This window comes from Mixophyes fleayi, chromosome 10 (assembly GCF_038048845.1).
Source record: "Mixophyes fleayi isolate aMixFle1 chromosome 10, aMixFle1.hap1, whole genome shotgun sequence".
Taxonomy (NCBI): Eukaryota; Metazoa; Chordata; class Amphibia; order Anura; family Limnodynastidae; genus Mixophyes; species Mixophyes fleayi.
The window spans coordinates 35951691-35972121 of record NC_134411.1 but is presented as its reverse complement, the minus strand read 5'-3'; the positions used below and the strand labels follow the sequence as shown (position 1 = coordinate 35972121).

At 42.5% G+C, this 20431-nt stretch overlaps 1 protein-coding gene across 1 annotated transcript in view; it reads left to right on the top strand.

Moving 5' to 3' along the window:
• The window catches only part of ANO5 (anoctamin 5), a 112443-nt gene that overhangs the window by 71946 nt on the left and 20066 nt on the right, over positions 1-20431 (top strand). The window contains exons 3-12 of the mRNA XM_075188686.1: positions 1251-1298; positions 6739-6780; positions 11063-11179; positions 15051-15119; positions 16170-16454; positions 18023-18136; positions 18564-18679; positions 19428-19562; positions 20118-20223; positions 20309-20369. Of these exons, the coding sequence (XP_075044787.1) occupies positions 1251-1298; positions 6739-6780; positions 11063-11179; positions 15051-15119; positions 16170-16454; positions 18023-18136; positions 18564-18679; positions 19428-19562; positions 20118-20223; positions 20309-20369 (1093 nt within the window). The remainder of the gene's footprint in view (positions 1-1250; positions 1299-6738; positions 6781-11062; positions 11180-15050; positions 15120-16169; positions 16455-18022; positions 18137-18563; positions 18680-19427; positions 19563-20117; positions 20224-20308; positions 20370-20431) is intronic.

Below are 20431 nucleotides of genomic sequence, written 5' to 3'. Positions count from 1 at the left end.
GTATTTTCTTATCGCACCAGAGTGTAGAGAGAGAGAGAGAGAGAGAGAGAGACACCCCTCAGCTCTTTCTGGATAATTCCTACAAGGCAAAGTACGTTCTCCCAAGTGTTTTAATATGACTCCATCTATGTGTGTGCATTAAAGGTGTTAATTTACAGGTGTACGGGGTTCTGTGTGCCGTCCTTTCTGCACTGAGTGCAGATCAAGGTGCGGAGTGGAAAGTATCTGAGTGCCCCTCTACAAAGTAGCCAATAGCTCTGAAAATGTGCTAATGCCACCGTCTTATTCCGCAAATTAAAATAATATCTCTCTCTCTGTCTCTCTGTCTCTCTATATATTTTTTTTTTTATTTTTTTTTTAGATTTTATTGTTCCTCCATCCTCTTGTTTAAATTACAGTAATATTGGAATTTATTTTTATTACCTATGTATTACTAAATTACCGGTATATTGCCCACACCTGGGGCAGATTGAGGCAGGACCACGGGGCCCCCTGGCTAACTTGGACCCCGGACCGTCGCCCTATGAGCCCCTATTATAATCTGTTACGGACATCAACACTGGGCACAATTATACTATTGTTAAATTGACCATTTGTGTTTCTAAACTATCAACCCAACTGTCTCTGTCTTTTGTTCTCTTAATACACAAGTATTAATAAATAACCGTGATGAAACCACTAACCACCATTTCTAAAAAAAAATAAATAAACTTTGGATGTGTATGTTAATGGCTTTTTTGTACTGTGGATCTTTTACTGCTCTTACTGTAAAGATCCCTTTCGCTTTTTGAAGTGTGATATCCACGGTCTTACTCCAGGAGTTGTATGTACAGCACTGTGCATGTCAAGGTTTACAGACAATAATATAAAGACTAATTGTTTTTAGTTGTGCATTTTTGTTTCCCCTGTAACCTTAACAAATTGCGGAATGTGAATATAATTTTGCTGAAGAACATTAAAATCTTCTGTTCTAATCCACTTTATTTGATCCTTTCTGTGTAAAAAGTTATATTTGACTGTTCAATGAAGTGTAATATCTCGCTATAAGAGATTATGCCTACGGGTTGAGCTGTATAGATCGGTATAACTCCTGCATGGCATTAAATCTCTGCTCCACCATCTCTCGTCGGCCTCGCTAATCTCACGTGTTTGTGCTGAAATATGGATGAGAACCATTTTTTTTTTTTTTTTTTTCGTTTGCACATTTTTACTAACAGCATTGTATATTTTTCCCATGATGCCGCGGTCAGGGCCTGAGCAGTACAGAGAGCTCCTTTCTCATCACCAATCACCAGAGGGTAAGCGGCGATAACCCGTTGCATGGTGTGTGGTAGCGGTCGGTGCCGTAGTTGCATGTCTAGTGGTGTCTAGTGGCGCGAGTGACGCAGACCAACAATCTCCCTTCCATACACATCTTGTCCAGACCTCCGTGCCCCCTATGCTGGAATTGGCATCGGTCTCGGTGTAACCGTTGCCCACGTAGTTTGGAGATGGCTATTTTGTAAGCTGCACTAACGCTCCAAGTGTATTGATGGACTGGACATTGGTTCAGCTTACAAAATGGCTATTTTATCGTTGCGCAGTGCAATCTATTGTCCCCTGAGATCACCCACTGTAACCTCCTACAACTCCCCAGTAACATTACAGCTATGGCTGGCAGGGACTTAATACCGCAGATTGTGCCAGTGCTGGGAATCGTTGTGTGTATGGAAGGAAATATTGGGATGCGTTCACTTGCATTAAGGTGAGAGGCGGTGGGTGGTGTTGGTGTTGGTGTTGTGTTGGTCATTGGTGCACTAACTTGTTTGTTTAGTACTAATTCTGGACCCTGGATCCATTCACATCTGGTATCGTTTGTAGAAACTTTAGATTAAAGGAGGGGGGGTTCAATTCGCCACAAGCGTCTCGCGGGCATTCCGGAGCCACTTAGTGGCAGAGATTTCAACAGAAATATCTGCTCACTTTTCCTTGCGCCCCATAAAGGTGCGAGGAAAACTGAGCGGAGGTTTTTACCGTAGTGATGGTAAAAATGTGCAGCCGCGATGTGCTGGGGAACATCACGGCTAATTGATCTCCCCCCTAAATGTGTTCTCCTGTCAAATGGGTGATGTTCTCATGTCCAGGGAATATTTACTTTTCATTTTTCATTTTACTTTTCATGTGTAAATCCTTCTATATAAAATGTTCTGGTTCTTGCACTACACTCGGACACTGATGCTGTGAGTTATATTGGTTGTATATGTCAGGGGTGACGATGTTTGCAAACAAAAAAAAAACCAAAACATTGTATCCGCTGAACTCGCCTTTAATGAATGACCTTATTAATGATACTTTAAGCTGTACTCTGTACTAAAAAACGGGACCAACTCATGCCAAAGTCTTCCTCTCTGGCCAGTCCTAGGCTAAACAGAAACATTAAATTCCAACTACATTTTAACATGCTCATTGTGTTTACCTGGGATGACTCCTGCCTGCAGACAGCTTTTAAAGGCGAGTACTCCCTGAGCAATAGCCGTTGTTGGACCCTGGGGAATCTCCTGACACAAGTTGGATATGAAGGACAGCTACACGGGTCTGAATAATTATTTTTAAAATAAAATGTGATAAAGTATTAGGTTCAGGACAGGTGTGACCACATTGTGTAACTAAAACACACTGCGTCCTCTTAGAAATCTCTCGGCACCCTGAGTACCCCCAACCCCCCCCCCCCCCCCCCCCGCCCCTGCCTGATGTATCTCCTGTGACCCAGGGGTCTGACCTTCCCACTCAAAAGTTGGAGCGACTGTACTATTGTAAGTTGCTGATTAGTGTGGATCCTTGGGCAAACTCTCAGGAAACCAGATATAACCTGTTGTTATTTAGTGGATGCGGCTGTACTAATTAATGCTGATAGTCACTCCCCTTCCACGTTAGGGCCACACCTCTGGAGCCCAAAGTGCAGGGAAACGTCAATTCATTTTTACTGTAACTTTACAAGCCCCCAGCTCCCTTCTCCAGCCCTATAGGACAAGTGAACAACTTTAGGTGAAACCAGCTGCATAAATTCTGCTGAATTGGCCGCCTCGGAGCTGCACAGGCAAATCTGCTCTGGGGCTGAAAGGGTTAAGCTGGTCAACTGGGTCCTTTAACCAAACCCAAATGAGGAAAAGCTATAGAAAGCGGAAAATGTGCTGTTCTGAATACCCTGAGCCCCGATGCCTGGGAGACCAAAACAAGTCTGTAAAGGTGGATTCATAATTAAATGCTGGTGCTGGGAACTGATAGTTACCTTAGTACCGTATGTGCAGGACAACCGTATTATAGTAACTTCTGCCCCCTGAGAGGTATGGTCAAAGAAGCTGCATAAAGGATTAGTAAGAGGGTGTTGTCCTTGAATAAATGACAGATGAAGTAGTTACATTTCTTTATAATTGTCTTATCCGTTATCTCCAGGAAACGTATGGAATTATCTCTGCACAACAATGTAACCCTATAAACGGCCGTCCTCTGACCTCTTAAGACTCTACGCGACTTGTTGTTGCTTCGTACTCAAGGCCAGTTTCCCAGTATTGCTGCAAAGTACATGTGACAACCTATATAAACGCTATACATTTGTGCACATGTCTGATATGTGGGTCACGTGTCTGATATGCGGATCACGTGACCAAGTGGCACAGAACTTTTCCATTTTGTTGCAATGGCTCATTCGTTTTAATGAAAAATGAATTGGCTTTTGAAATGAGTAAGAGAAGCTGCGTTAGTATAAATATGATTAAATCAGACAGCGTTTCCCCCTCCCCTAAATTCCTCAATCAGCTGTAGTGCTACATAGCCTGTGCTGGCTCTCGCTAAAGAGGAGGACAACGGGCCGGGGTATCCCTACTACATTGGAAACCAGCCCCAGGATAGATAGCCTGATTGCTATTAATGGTAGAACACACTGCGTTTCGCTTTTACTCCTAATGTAATGTTATCTGGTGAAGAAACCTCAGCTAATGCTGGAATTATTCATTTCTTGGATCTATGTCTGAGCAGAATCTAACTAGCCACTGCTAGATCCGAAGCCGTTCTACTCTTGTCGGCTGTGTCGCTGACTGCAAAACGCGTCAGTTATTTTCAAAGTAACTACAACCATAAAGGTCATCAGAAAGGAGGATGGTGCCAGAGAGTTTTCAGATTTATTTACACCTCTACATTTTCCAGTGTATCAAACACTGGTTCCTTTTACTGCTTTCCAGTGATGTCAAATAACATTTGAGCTGGAAGAGCTCCAGAGAAGTACTTAGGAAGACAGAGCTGCTCTTTACACCCTGTCCTTCCTTTGCCTTGATTTTCCATTTTTCTTTTAAATATAAAACCAGGTACACTGCTCTGATTAATATTATTATTAGTATTATTATCATTTATTTATATAGCGCCACTAATTCCGCAGCAGAGAACTCGCTCACATCAGTCCCTGCCCCATTGGAGCTTACAGTCTAAATTCCCTAATATAGACAGAGAGACTAGGGTCAATTTGGTAGCAGCCAATTAACCTACCAGTATGTTTTTGGAGTGTGGGTGGAAACCGGAGGAAACCCATGCAAACATGGGGAGAACATACAAACTCCACACAGATAAGGCCATGGTCGGGAATCGAACTCATGACCCCAGTGCTGTAAGGCAGAAGTGCTAACCACTGACCCACCGTGCTGCCCATAATAGCAAATATTCATTTACAAACCAATATCTTGGAGTCTATTTACTAAGCCAAAAACCTTGAGGAAATGTTCTGCGTGGTTTAGACAAATTTATGTATGTGGGTTATTTAACAGTCCTAAAGCAGGAAATATGCGATGTATCTCTAGCATTAGATATCTCAGAAATGTGGAGACCCCATAATTCTCCTGGGGATCAATTTATCAAGCTCTGAAAAGCTTCGCTTTACTTCAGTATCGGTTCTTCACCAAGACCGGATCTTCTCAGAGCCCCTGTCCCGGCTGAACAATTTTTATACATAGCTTCGTTAATTCATTTCTCATCACTACGATAAAAAGTAAATGAAATAGAGAAAAATGCGTAGGGTCGTTAATAGACCCCTTGTCACCAATTTCTCTTATTCTAGTTTATTATACTATATATTGCCCTGAGCGTGGCCTTTGTTTTCTCCCGGGCTGGCTCCTGTAGGGAAGCTGTGAGGTATAGAGGAAGCCGACCTGGTACCAGCTCCCTATTCACCTTCTGAGTTGAGCTATCAACTTACGCTATGGCTGTTTCCAGGATGTCTTCCTCCCAGCTCTCCTGTATCTTACCCAGGAGCGAGCATAGCGCAGAGGGCTCTTTAGTGCTCTGATCCCAGGGGAAGGGGGAAAGAGGTCATGGAGAATCCCTGTTTTTCTTTGCTACATAAAGCTGTGTCGTTGGCAATGAACTGGCAAAGGTGGACCGAGTGACCTGTTGTCATGTTTTTGTTTTTCTGGCCGCTTATATACAATTTAGTGCCCAAAGAAAACATTATCTGGAGAACCCAATCTGATTGCACCCCAGACCTACAAATTTGCCATGGCCGGTGAGAGTATGGGTCTTATTGGAGAGGCAACCAGGGATCTACTTCATCATCATAATCATTACCATTTATTTATATAGCGCCACTAATTCCGCAGCGCTGTACAGAGATCTCGCTCACATCAGTCTCTACCCCATTGGAGCTTACAGTCTAAATTTTCCTAACAGACACACAGAGAGAGAGACTAGGGTCAATTTTGATAGCAGCCAATTAACCTACCAGTATGTTTTTGGAGTGTGGGAGGAAACCGGAGCACCCGGAGGAAACCTACGCAAACACAGGGAGAACATACAAACTCTACACAGATAAGGCCATGGTCGGGAATTTAACTCATGACACCAGTGCTGTAAGGCAGAAGTGCTAACCACTGAGCCACCGTGCTGCCCCTATCCACTTGCCAAAAGAATACAGTTCCCCCTTCTCTGAAAACCTGAGACCTCAATTGACGATCTTTTTTCAGCCACCACACTGTAGAACATCACCTTCGCTGGTGCCATCACCCAGCGTTTTATAAATAGAAGAATGGATCTCAAATGCAAGCTGTTAGGAAGAAACCAGAAAGAGCAGATACCACGCAACGCTCAATCTAGAGAACGGACATCGTCGTTCGACCACAGCAACTAGACTGCAAGTTAACTGTACAAGTCTTCTGGTTTTCCCAAGTACATCTGGACAGTATATCCTACCAACGGGCACCACATCTGGGTATTTAGGTGGAAAGCGCTGACAAAGCCATTACATAGCTATAAGATCATCTTCTCTACATGTCCGTAGTGTCTCCGTGCAGTTCTCTGGGTTATCAGGAAACCATCTCTATCTCTCGTTTATTAATTCCATTCTCCTGGTTTCACCATTGAGATAATTCATGTCCTCATGTTCTCCCTGCGACTCTGAGCAGAAATATTCCAGGAATGTCTATCGTCTTCCGCAGATACTAAACCTTATATTCCCCTGGGTCCTATCCCTGTGTATCTTATGTGCGTCTTCTAAATGAGTAAGAAGCGACACACGTAGAATGTTTAGGTAACAGTCTCCGGGGATAATGTTAGATTGCTGAAGATTATAAGCGAACGTAGCTGAGTGCAAGGTCCTTTCTTGGCTATTATGGAATTAATCGTTTTTTGGTTTTTTTTAAAGTTTGGAATTTTTGTGCTTTGTTGAAAAGACGTTTTATTTCGGTTGAGATTCTGAAACTTCTGCTAATTACTCCACAGAAATGGCGCAAGCACGGTCTTTTCCTGAAGAGTCGCCTACGGGTACAAGACGATTTGGTGGTTTGATTGGATGTAGTGTGTTTTTTAAAGGGCCTAATAAACCGAAAATACAAGCTACTAATAACATTTACATCTATATTTGGGAAAGTTTACATATGTTCTCTGAACGTGAGATACAATCACGACGTACCCTGTCTGACATTGGGGTAGACTTATCAAGCTTTTTAAAAAGGAAAAGTGGAGGTGTGGCCCAAAGCAACCAATCCGATTGCAGCTATCATTTCTCTACTACATTCCAGAAAATAAGCTAGAATCTGATTGGTTGCTTTAGGCAACTCCTCCACAAATTGACCCTCGAATTGCTATATGTACCGGCAGCTTTATAATGTGCCAGGTATGAGCTGCTATCCCCTGTTATCAGCCATTTTCAGTGTCATTTGAACCATTACGCTCTCTTGAATCTTACATGTGACTGTTGTTAGTAGCTATTATATAAACACAACTGTATTTTTTTAGGTTTATTGCCCTTTTTTTAATGTTTTGTTTGTGAATGGAGAAGCTAATATTACTTTATATATATATATATATATATATATATATATATATATATATATATATATATATATATATATATATATATATATATATATATATTGCATGTGGATGGAAGATTTGGGTTTATAACCAGGAACCTCTTGGGTCCGAACTAATGAGCCCTCGTTACAGCAAAGTCTGACTAAACCCGTTGCATGTTACTATACTGGTGCGTGTCTGCGGTAATGTACTAACTCTGGTCTCTGCTTATTTTAATGGAATTTGGAACTGAATTATTAGCCAAGAAACTAGATGCAAAATCTATAATATTTGTATTAGGTCTGACAGGCTTATCTCTTGGTACAGAGGTCTTCTGTTGCCGTTGTGGTTTTGACATGATTTAAGATTAATAACTGCAGACTAAAAAGATCTAAAGCCAACTACAGACGATACGCTCGTTAGTTTTATAATGAGCCTATAGATTTCTTAGTGGGTGGCGATAGAACACACCATAGCCGGATAATCGGATTGTTCACAGCAGCAGGATCTGGTCTACTCTTGTGATCATATTAGTGAGGACAAGGCTGCATGTGACAGGGGCAGTGACATGATGTACGGAGGGGAATGGGGGCAGCAGGAAGCCACAGACTGAGGGTTAAATAGTGGAAGGAGCAGGGTCCCCCAGCAGCGCAGAGTATATCAGGAGATAGGCTATGTCTTTCCTGTCATCTTTCCTGTCATATTCCTAACACACTAGTACAGGAAGATTGTGACTAACACATCTGCTATATGAAACAATGTTTGTTTATCCATCTTGTTAATTTTCTTGCCTTTGAAGCATCCACCCTTTAATGCGGCACATTGTGATAGAGAACCTCACCGTATAATGTGGTAGTTGGAATATAATAAAGGATTCAGTAACCTGATATTTCCCCGGAGATTATACTGTTCTCCTTCCCCCTTCGTCTTTTCCCATCTATAAAGACAACGTAGTTCCTCTGCTCTGTACCATCGATCTCAACCACTGAGCCATATGAACAATTACATTTTGTTGCCGCCGTCCATCAATGGCAAAAACATTTTTGTGACTTCAAATATAAATATAGGGAGTCATGTACGAAGTGCACCTCAAAGTGCCCTGTTCTCCCTTCAGTGTGTAGATGGTCAGCCCAGAGCGCTTCATGACGCTCGCTCACTAGACGCCTGCACAGCCGAGGTGTGCGGAGAGGGGAACCGTCCAGGGGAACATTTCGTTAGGAGCAGTCTGACCTCCCCAGGCCCAGGATGTGATAAACTACATATTTATATTCTAAGTCACAGACAAGTATTTGCTGACTAAGTGCAATAAAATGTAGTATTTTCAGATTTATGAATTGCTTAGTGCTGGAGGATTTTTCTTTCAGTGCTTTCTACTCCTTCTGTCTATACATTTGTACTTGGTTCTGCTACGTACATTGTGTCTGGTCTGACAAATGTTTTGCAGGTCAGATTGCAGTAAGATGCAGCCCAGTCTGCTTCCTGCCTGTCCTGCAGATCACGTGTCCTCTCACACGACTCCGTTCTGCGTGTTACTTATCTGAGAACAGCACATACATGGATAGATCTGGCTGTGAGCTCCCAGTGCCTTCATCAGTCGCCATATGTCATTATTCTGGAATCCCAAAAAGAGCCAGTGTCCAATAGAATGTAGTATATCTCTGGCATGAGCAGGGCGGTGGCTCAGTGGTTAGCACTTCTGCCTGACAGTACTGGGGTTCAATTCCCAACCATGGCCTTATTTGTGTGGAGTTTATATGTTCTCCCCATGTTTTCGTGGGTTTCCTCCGGGTGCTCCGGTGTCCTCCCACACTTCTCTGCACTTTGTGTTGATGGGTGGTTGTAGATCTGACCTGTAGTACCGGTGACATAGAGACCTCCGTGTAATGATATCCGTACTAATAATGAGGTCCTTGCCGTCATCTGTTGAGCGGCCCATTCATACAGCTTTCACTTTTTATTAATGCCCAACAGAAATGCTTAACCGCCTGCAAGTATGAACCTGTTCACAGGAAATGTGCATAGGAGAAAAAGCTTCCCCCAATAATGAAAGCCTTTTTGTGTAGTGTATACAGATAAGCTCTTAAAATTAATTTTATATCTACATATGTTTTACCTTGAGCGACTGTTTTATATTGTATTGTGATACCTTTAATGTGTGAAGAGATTTGTGAAATTGGACAATTTTAAATATTAAATATAGACTTAAAGGGAGATTCCAGTTAACAATGACAATGTTCTTTGTGCTGCTGGGTATTTTCACAGGTTTCTGGGCAATGACGTATTTTAAAAGCTTTGTGTGTTTTGGTTTAATATTTTCCCAATATACATTCGGGGGTAAATCTCAGTAATCATTGAGCATAAAGGTCGGAGTTGTGGAAACTCTCTAGTTACAGCTCATGTCTGAGAGGTATTTCATATACGATTAATTGCCTCTAAGTTGGCTGGTTGTCAGGTGTTGGGTTACACGTCGCCTGTGAACTCTGAATCTTAGCCAGGTGTATTTTTATAACGACTATTATATGTCTGTGATCTCTCGCTGTTGATGATTATTGTTTATATAGCGCCAATCATATTACGCTGCGCTGTACAGAGAATTGTTATCATTCACATCAGCCTCTGCCCCATTGGAGCTTACAATCTAAATTCCCTATCACACAGACTAGGGTTCATTTTGTCAGCAGACAATTAACCTACGAGTATGTTTTTGGAGTGTGGGAGGAAACCCACGCGAACACGGGGAGAACATACAAACTCCACACAGATACGGGTCTGGTCGGGATTGAACCCATGACCCCAAAGCTGTGAGACAGCAATACTAACCTTTGCGCCACCATTTGCCAACTTCAGTATATTGTAGATTGCTCTAGTCTGCAGGTATCAATGTTGCGTTTGCTGTTTTATGGGAAGATTTAAGCTGACCACACAGTAACCATTTCTGTTCCAGACGGAGCCAGTTTCTAACTTAATTGCCCAAACAATGGATTCTAACCAATGTGCTGTGGAGATGGAACAGGTTTCGATTGAATTTGCAGTTGTACGATGACTTGTGCCGTCATTAGCCGACCGCAGTAATTGGGTCTGTCGTTCAGCCCAACCGCTGAAAAATAGGATCTGACGGATTTGTCCATTGACATCTGTTGTTAAATTATATATTAATCCAGGTCCTCGGATCTCAGACCAAAACCATCCCTATAGCTACACTTAATAGTATATGTAGATCTGATTTATGTGTGTAGATGTGTATTTGTCTTAGAGGTTTTTTTGTATAAGGGAAAATGTGTCCTGAGTTTAGAGAGCTTTTTATCTTATTTTTTATCTTTTTTGCAATTTGTAAACTTCATAACCGTCCACAAATAGATATTTGTTTTTCTTTGTTTGCTGTTTGCATAGCTTTTATTCATGCTTCCGTCCATTATCTAATATATGTAGCTGATCATATCTAATACAAGTTTGCTCTATGTCCGCCTGGGAACTGCAGGATGAGGGTAAAGCAATGCTTAGAAATAACAGATATTATAAAACAATCTGATCGCGCTGCATCTGCTGTTAGTGTTGGAGAGGGTCAGCGAGGGGCATTTTCATGTCTCTGGCACTCTGGGTAATGTCCTTTTCCGTCTCATTCGGGCTCCTGTGTTGGGGGCTCCTGTAGACGCTACTTACCGTACTCTGTGTTGGCCGCTCGTTGCCCAATCCTTCTCCCTCCCATCATTACAAGACTGTAAACGCTGATTCCCTCTTTTTGTTTCCACAGATAGATAAACACCACCAGAGCAAAGACTCCGTCTTCTTCCGAGATGGGGTCCGGAGAATTGATTTTGTTCTGTCCTATATCGAGGATCCCAACAAAGAAACTAGAGAGAAGAAGGCGGTGAGTTCACCTCCTCCTGACTGGCACAAAATAGAGAATTATGAAATACTTTTTGTTTTTGGACTGTTGTAAATTGACAATATTTTTTTACTGTATTTAGAGAACTTGGGTTTGTCATAGTCCAGCCCGTTCGGCAGAAAAACAGATAATTTTAGTCTATAATAATCTGGATAGGATTCTGTCACCACCCAAATCAAAACGTCCTTTGGAGACCAGTTTGTGTTGTTTGCGACCGCTCTGTACAAAACGTCCCACTCACGTGGGCCACTAAGTTCGATGGATGTGGCGGCCAAGGGAAAGTCTGTGGGGAAGGGGCATCGACAACCCCTCAGGTTGTTTTAAACAATCGTCCTTAGTAGGAGAGAGGAGATTAACACTGGATGGCTGGGACCTTCCTGGGTCACAGGATCTTCGTAGCAGAAGTAAAACTGGGTTTTATCAGATACTGGTGATCTCCACCCAGAATAAAATAAAAATGTTTTTAGGTGGCGTTATCCCTTATTACTTAGCTGAACTCGCATTGTGGTGGATACCAGCGAAAGCGAAAACTGGGTCCGGACGAGTCCCTGCTCTGGTTCCTCATGTTCTATATATGATCACATGTTCTAGTACCATCGTCAGTTTAAAAACGCACAATTGCACCAGTCATTCATGAAAAATCTGTTTGTGTGTTCAGTGCTTTCTGGCTCTGGCCACGCCCCTAGCTACGTCATTTATCCCTTGGACTAGGCCACGCCCCCATGCTGGAGGATCACCTCTCAATAAGATTGACAGGAGGGCTCTAAGAGAAGTTAAGAGTTTATGGGAAAGAGAAGGCAAACCAAGGCAATTGTACTTAATCATGAGCTCTACAAGCACCATCTCAGAAACTAGGTACTTTCCTAGAACAAGGACATTTTTTTTTTATACTTTTCATCCCATAATATTTGTATTTAGACAGCTACAAAGGGAATATAGGTGGTTCTCCAGCCTTTAACTGGATCTCTGTATCCCTGCGTCACATAAACAGCTCATTGTCTGCTGTTTGTTGTTACACTTCTGTGTGTAAACAGTGGATGGAAAGGTGACTTTTTAAATAAATAAATCCAGCTCTGCTGCAATCACATGTGAACGCTCTTCCTCCTCCTGTGGAGAGATTTGGCAGCGTGACTGCAGTATAACGGCCCAGCAGGGCGTCACCCTGATCTGTCTGCTGCAGCTATGGCCAGCGGGCCCTGTACTATGTGCTGTTTATCTTACCGGGCTTTTGTAACCTCTATTAACGCTTCAATAAACTCTCTTTATGTTTCATGTTTTGATGCAAAGAAGAAAATGTGATGAATTATTTATTGTCAGTAACGTAGCTGTGTGACTGCAGTGTGGGTCAGATAGACTTTCCTGAGTATGTATCAGGATAGGTGCAAACAGATTTATCTGCGAGCTGGGATATTGCGACATAGTCCCGGGACATCTGGAAGAGAGGATTGCAACAGCCCAAGCTGAGATTTAACATTAGGCGGTGTGTGAGGTCACTGTATCACCAGGTACCACAATACCACACTGGATGTGTCACAAGAGTTCAAGAAACTCTTAAAAGGGATTTTCCTTGCAAAATAAGTGTTGTTGTTTTTTTTTTAGTTTGTTTCCCCGTCACGGAATTGAGTGCAGTCAGACATGAGTCTAATCCTTATCCAGAGGCAGCCTGTCTCATCCTTGTTAAGACTCTCCAGAGTGTGCATATGTGTGTTGAGATACCTGCCAGCAGCCCTGGGTTTTTTGGGTTTTTTGTTTCGGGGTACTTCCAGTTTCAGTCTTCTTGGCCAAAAATGGGGTGATTTGGCTGGATTGGGGCCATGGCCTATCCTGCCCTGAATTTTCAGTCAGGAATTTTGCCTGGTATGATGTCTCATAGGCAAACTAAGGGGGGTTTCCTAGTGCCTGGAAACCCCCTCCAAGCCTGGGGCACTGTATAATTGAGGTGGCTGGACCCTGCCCCCGCTTCACACGGCTCTGCTTGAAAAGGGAGAGCTGTGTGCACCTAACAGTAGTGCATGCAGCATTGCCCATGTATATTATGGGGATAGGAAGAGTTGGAGAGCAGCCAAGCACTGTCTAATATTATAGCCACGCCCCCATGCATGCTGGTCACGCCCACTGGTGGAGTGGTGTGGACACCCCCCTCTACAAATCCTGCGTTTGCCCCTGTGTCTTGCTCAGTGGGTAAAGCATGGACCTAAGGGCTGTCCTATTAATAGCATTACCCAGAAGCCTTTTCTCTAGGAGTGGCTCGTTTGTTCTATGTTTAATCTAATCACTGGATTTAGCCCTTGACACACACACAGCAGCTCGCTGTGGTTCAGTAGGTTTCCTGTAGTGGTGGATCAGTGGGCTGGGACTTCCTGTGGTTAATCCTTCATCAGACCCAGCATGTTATCAGCATGAGTTACAGTGATGTCATTATATGTGTGATCTGACTCCTGGAGGTCGGCTCACATCATCCAGGTGAACATATAATGTGACCCAGCTTGGGCTACACTGGAAGTGGCGGAAGTGTACAATTCCCTGCCAGCAATCTGCTGCTTTGGGAAACACGGTGCATGTTCCAAAACCAATAAGTAATCTATATTAATGTAATTACCTCACATGCGCCATCTAGTGGTTGACAATTGTATGTACTAAAGTCTTCACTATTTCTTTTTATATCACAGTATTTACATCACACTTAGTGGCACAGTCTTTGGAAAAAAAATGACTGTATTCTTTAGCTGTACAGCCATGAAACGCGCTTGCACGGTGCCAGTGTCTGTTGCCCGCTTTCCTCCCCTCCCAGTCTAGATGGGTACAAAGCAGGGTTATTGGCACATTCAGCTGGGCAGCCTTGTTCACACGACCAAAGATCAGTCTGAGTCTGTGAGAGCGCAGTCTTTCTCCAGCGGGGCTTCTGGGGGCTTCCGGTGCTAGATTAGTAGGGGAGGGAAGGACTTTATTACGAAACGGGTGCAATATTGAATAAAATTAGAATTCGTACTTGCCAACTCTCCCGGAATGCCCAGGAGACTCCCGAATTCCCAGGAGAGCTGACAATTCTCCCGCATCTGCCCACTTCCTAGTGAAGTGGGCAGATTTGAAGCCTCCATGATGCGATTCTCCGGGAATCACATAATTTTGGCCCGTCCCCCACGTGCTAAAATGCATCATTACGTCACAGGGGGCGGGGCCAAAATGATCCGATTCGTGGATCCTTGTCCCCTCACGCCCACCTCTACTCCGAGACTCCCGGAGGCCAATCGCTATAGGTTGACAACTATGATATAATTTGAGATTTCCTTTAAAATTAGAAGTTAAAGGACCACTATACTAAGTGGAATATCCTCCCATCAGAGGTGGTAGAGGATAATACACTAGAGCAGTTTAAACATGCTTGGGATAGACATAAGGATATCCTTACATGATTAAATGACCAAATAAGGTTTAAGGTTACCACAGGTTAAACAATGGGCAGACTAGATGGGCCAAGCGGTTCTTATCTGCCGTCAAATTCTACGTGTCTATGTAAACTGCAAGTATGAGTGGCCTCCTATAGAAGAGTGTGTATATGTATGTATGTATATATATGTATATATATATATATATATATATATATATATTTGTGCATATATAAATAAAATTATCTCTCTCCCTCTCTGAAATGGATGATTTATGCCACTGTAATGAGATATATTCTCTTTACATAGGACTGTTAATAAGGATTTCTGTATATAAAGATATTCAGACCGCCCTCTGTAGCTGTTTTATAGGTTCTATTGCAGTAACATTAATATTTTATGGTATCGGACAGAAAGCTCATTCAGAATCGATGAGGTAAATTGAATCCTGTGCATTTCTCCCATAGGAGAGAAGACGAGAGTTTGAATTGAATTTACAGAAGGCCGGGCTGGAGCTGGAGACCGAGGACAAGAAGGTGGGTGAAGCTGACTCCGCAGAATGCTCTGCACAGTGTTCTGTGAGCAGTAATAACTGTAATCTGTAACGTGCGTTTAAGAGCCTAAGATCCGTATTGTATTTGGTCTTCATCTCATACTCTGCATTTATCCTCCTGTTTTAAAGTGGGTGAGGGTAGAAGAAACTGTGGACAATCAGATTATCAGAATAATCACAGCAGCACAGAGTATTTCATATAAATGGGATGCCTCTTTGACCTGTCCAATTCTGTGATTGTATTGGTAAGAACAGGGGCAGTGACATGATGTGAGGAGGGGAATGGAGGCAGCAGGAAGCCACAGACTGAGAGTTATATAGTGGAAGGAGCAGGGTCCCTCAGCAGCACAGAGTATATCAGGAGATGAGTGATGTGTTAGTAAGGACAGGGCTGCATGTGACAGGGGCAGTGACATGATGTGAGGAGGGGAATGGAGGCAGCAGGAAGCCACAGACTGAGAGTTATATAGTGGAAGGAGCAGGGTCCCTCAGCAGCACAGAGTATATCAGGAGATGAGTGATGTGTTAGTGAGGACAGGGCTGCATGTGACAGGGGCAGTGACATGATGTGAGGAGGGGAATGGAGGCAGCAGGAAGACACAGACTGAGAGTTATATAGTGGAAGGAGCAGGGTCCCCAGCAGCACATAGTAGTGATGTGAGGCTTCTGTCACACAGATGGGGGAATATTGTGGTATAAAACACACTTCTACATGAAAAATATTTTAGACATCCAACTTATTTAGACTTCTGCATGATCCTATAGAGAGACGTAATATCCTCCCAGAACATGCCAAATATTCTGAAAACACAGATACTAAGCTACTGTAAGTTATATTAATAAGATCTACAGGTGACAGGTAGTAGTACAATCCAGCAGATATAGTGGGAACAGTAAAGATAAAATGTTTTATGCTCCTCTTCTCTCTATGTAGGTTCCACCCACTTCTCACCATTCATTTATTTGAGCTTTACAGCAATGTAATAACCTGAGTGTTCTCTCCAATGGATTTATTAATAACTTGTTCCTCCAGGAATCTGAAAATGGGAAAATCTATTTCGTTAAAGTCCACGCCCCCTGGGAGGTCCTCTCCACGTACGCGGAGGTGCTGTGCATCAAGGTGCCCATCAAGGAGAACGATATGGCCGAAAAGATGGACAACCCTCTGAAACACGCTCTGAAACTCTTCAGGCTGCCGGACCACGTCATGAATCCGGAGCCCGACCACTTCACGGCGCCGTTCAGCAAGCAGCGGCAGGAGCTGTTCCTCATCCATGATGAGAACACGTTCTTCTCACCGGCCACCAGGAACAGAATAGTGAGTGGGATGATGAGACGGAAGACACGGACTGGTGGGGGTGGGGGGGGGGTCGTTTGTTGACTTATATGAAATCTGTCCTCATTTCACTTCCACTCACCAACATTTCTCCTTCTCTCCTAATCTACCCTGGCTCCATGCTTTGCCTCCCGACTTTTGGCCGCCTCGCTTTACTCCTCCATTACACCATCTTTTTCCCTCCTCATGTACTTTTACCACTTCCAACCTGCCCATCTGGCTTTCCTCACCTTTCCTGTCCATTGACATCATCATCATCATCACCATTTATTTATATAGCGCCACTAACTCCGCAGCGCTGTACAGAGAACTCACTCGCATCAGTCCCTGCCCTCCATTGCATTCCCTTACCCCTCCTCCTCTACCCTTACTATTGCTACCCTGCTCTCACTCATACTCGCCCGTCATTGTCCTTCTCTCGATCCATCTTATCGCCTCCTCAGTAGCCATTTCTCCACATCTTGCCTTGTTTCCACTTTGGCTCACTCTCCTGCCGTCACTCTCCTGGCATTGTCCTTAACCATCTCAGTCCCACATTTAAATATTTTAAAAATAATGTAATCATCTAAAATACAGGTAGTGTGCACATAGTATTAATTTAAGCTGGCCAGACACGATGTAAGCCTGTTGCTCTATGGACGTTACACACACACACACACACACACACACACACACACATTCACACTCCACTCTGGCGTCAATGTAACTGTACTTTAGTGGTATACAAATCTAAGAAACCAGCACACAACTTTTAAGCAAATAGGTTAAAATAAAAATAAAAAAAAGCTGAAGTGAAAAAGCAATTTGTGAAAAGACTGAAATGTAAGACAATATAATGCATAAATTAAATAAAGTAACGACACAATGATACAATACTACACACAGGAGCACAGCTGTCAATGATCGTAAGGAAACCAATGTATGAACCATTGGTTATTTCATGAGATAAAAGATCAGTAGAATATATATTAAATGTTTTATAGGACAATAACGTGTCTACGCCATAAGATTTAGTAAAGAAGACGTTTCTCATGTAAATGAAAACACAAGAACAGCTGCTACTTAGAAGCAATAAAAGAAAATGAGATGAATTTGGGGTCCTCGATCCACCTGCGCTATTTGTCTATGAAGTCCTTTGACGATTAGTTCCATGAATGGGGAGCAGGTGCGAGGGGTACAAGGAACCCAAATTAATTTCATGCTCTGTTTTTGTGTTCCTAAGTACATGAGAATGTAACATAGTGACGTTTATCAACCGTATCCAAGAGAAAACACAAAGTGTTTTATTGTATCTCTTACAGATCTATTATTGTAAAACAAAGTTATGAAATGTCCAGTGATAGTCTATCTGGTTCCTTCCATGATTCATTATCTCGAGGGTGTGTTATTGTGCTACACACCGGTTGTTGTTGGTGTTACAGAAGACATGAAGACAAAACTGTCTGTTTGAATGTGTTGTTTATTCATTAATAGTGACTGTACAAAAACATGCCAAATATTTTATATCCTTTCTCAGTGACCAATTTTTTATTTTATTTATTCACTGACAGGTGTATTATATCCTCTCTCGCTGCCCGTATGGAATATCTGAAGATAAGAGAAAGTTCGGAATTAAGAGACTGTTAAACAACGTTACTTACACTGCGGCGTTTCCGCTCCATGACGTACGTATCCCAACATTTATACTTCTCAGATGATCATTTGGTGTTCAGGCTTAAGGCTCCTCTCCCAGTAGGATGACAAGTCGCCCTACCCTGAGCGCCATTTACTGAAGCTCCAGAGTCTGCTCTGAGCTGCCATTTTTCCTGGAGCTTTGGTTTGTCTCATCACAGCCTCTACTGAAAACCACGGCTATGTGCTGCTGTAAAGGGGGAAGTGGGGGGGGGGGGGGGGGGTCAGTCTGAAGCCTCATGTTTTATGTTTGAAAATGACGATTTAGGAGTTTAGTGGTTGTTCACTTAACTAAAGTGACTTCATACCAAAGTAATTTCTTAGTCTCATTGTGAAATGTTGAGTGATAATGGATAAGGATTTGCTGTGTGTACGTAGCTGGTTTGCATTGTATCCACTGTGTCTTGTTCGTCTCTGCAGTGTCAGTACTGGAAAAAGTCTGAAGAACAGAAGTGCGAGAACGAGAGGTTCACGTTATACAAGCATTGGGCCACGTTTGGCAAATTTTACAAAGAGCAGCCTCTGGATCTTGTTAGGTGAGTGTGGAAATTGTACTCTGCAATACTGGAACAATTTTATATTGCATATATTATATTTAATAACAGATAATTCTTTAAATGAACTGTTGTTGTGTGTGGGATGTCCTGTGGGCTGAAGCTCCTGTTGCACTAACCTCATGTGATCACACGGAGCCAATGTACTGGCAGCTTGATGAGGTCACAGGATGTTTCTCAAGCGCTCACTGAGCATGCTCCTGCCAGTACATGGATGTTCAGTGTCTCATTAATACTCACAATAGCCCCGATGGTGGGTAACTTAACTCAAAAAGGGGAATTTAGAAGACACTATACACTGAATGGAACATGCTTATATGTGGTCCGTCATATTATCGGTTTTAATAGGTGGGGTTAATTCTATACTATATAATATAAATTGTGGACTGTTAACAAAGTACTGCAGAAGTAAATAGTCTAAATGTTACAGGTACTTTTCAGTCTAAAAACAAATATATTTTCCTAATCTTATACCTGCGCACATTGTTTTCACTCGGCTATATGGCAAAATTGCTTCCACTGAATAACCAACATTATGTACTCTTGTTTACTGTAGGTCCCAAAAACAAATTAAACGGGGGTGAGATTGACTGTGGGAATTTTTATCTCCAGAAAATCACCCTTTTCACCAAAATATTTAAGGAAAAATAAATTCCTTTTTTATAAAAATAAAAAAAAACAAAAAAAACCCTAGTTTCTATTTCTGATTTTGGTTTCTTATCTCTTCCAGGAAATACTACGGAGAGAAGATCGGCATTTACTTTGCCTGGCTGGGCTTCTATACGGAAATGTTATTTTACGCGGCTTTTGTCGGCTTTTTCTGTTTCCTCTACGGCTGGATAACAATGGATGACAGCATCAGTAGGTGAGAGGATTCATTGTACTATTATTATTACCTCTTACCTCTCTGTCTGTATTACCCAGTATTGGTTTATTACTGCGCTTATTCCCAATTGTAAAGCGCTACGGTATATGCTGGCGCTATATAAATAAATGATGATGATTATCGTTTATGTAGCAACACCTGCAGCATAAACAAAGACTTTTCTTCATGCACTTGGTTGACTGAACTGCTGCAAATGATACGGCAGAAACAAGCGCAATTCAGAACTTGTATCGGCGTCGGAACACCCTCAGCGCACACTCGCTGTACATGGCCACGTTTAAACCTCTGTTTTTGCTGACTGAATTGATACTTGTCGACTGAAATCTGCAATTCACTAGTAGACTCTGTTAGATACCGATTTTCTACCCGAAAGCAGCAGGAAAGTTCATAATAATTTGCAAATGATCCATTTGAGATAAAAAAAAAAAAAAAAAATGGCTCTCGGTTAGGATCCGAGTTGCACGTTTAGAAGGCAACAGGTTTAGTATGTTGATGTGATTGTTGTATAACTGATGTTCGACATTTTATTTGCAGTAAAGAAATCTGTGACAAGGACATTGGGGGTCAGATCATCATGTGCCCTTTGTGCGATCAACGATGTGAGTTCTGGAGACTGAACTCCACCTGTCAACCCTCGCAGGTTAGTGAGCCCTGAACCCCCGTTTACGTTCTGTGTTTATACGACGACTAGATCCCCCTCTGATCAACTTCTCTCGCTCACGCAGTATTCTCATATGTTTGACAACGTGGCGACGCTCTTCTTTGCCATATTCATGGGAATTTGGGGTAAGTAGCCCCTCATTATTTTATTTTAATATAGAGTAGAATCTCATTCAACTGTATGTATG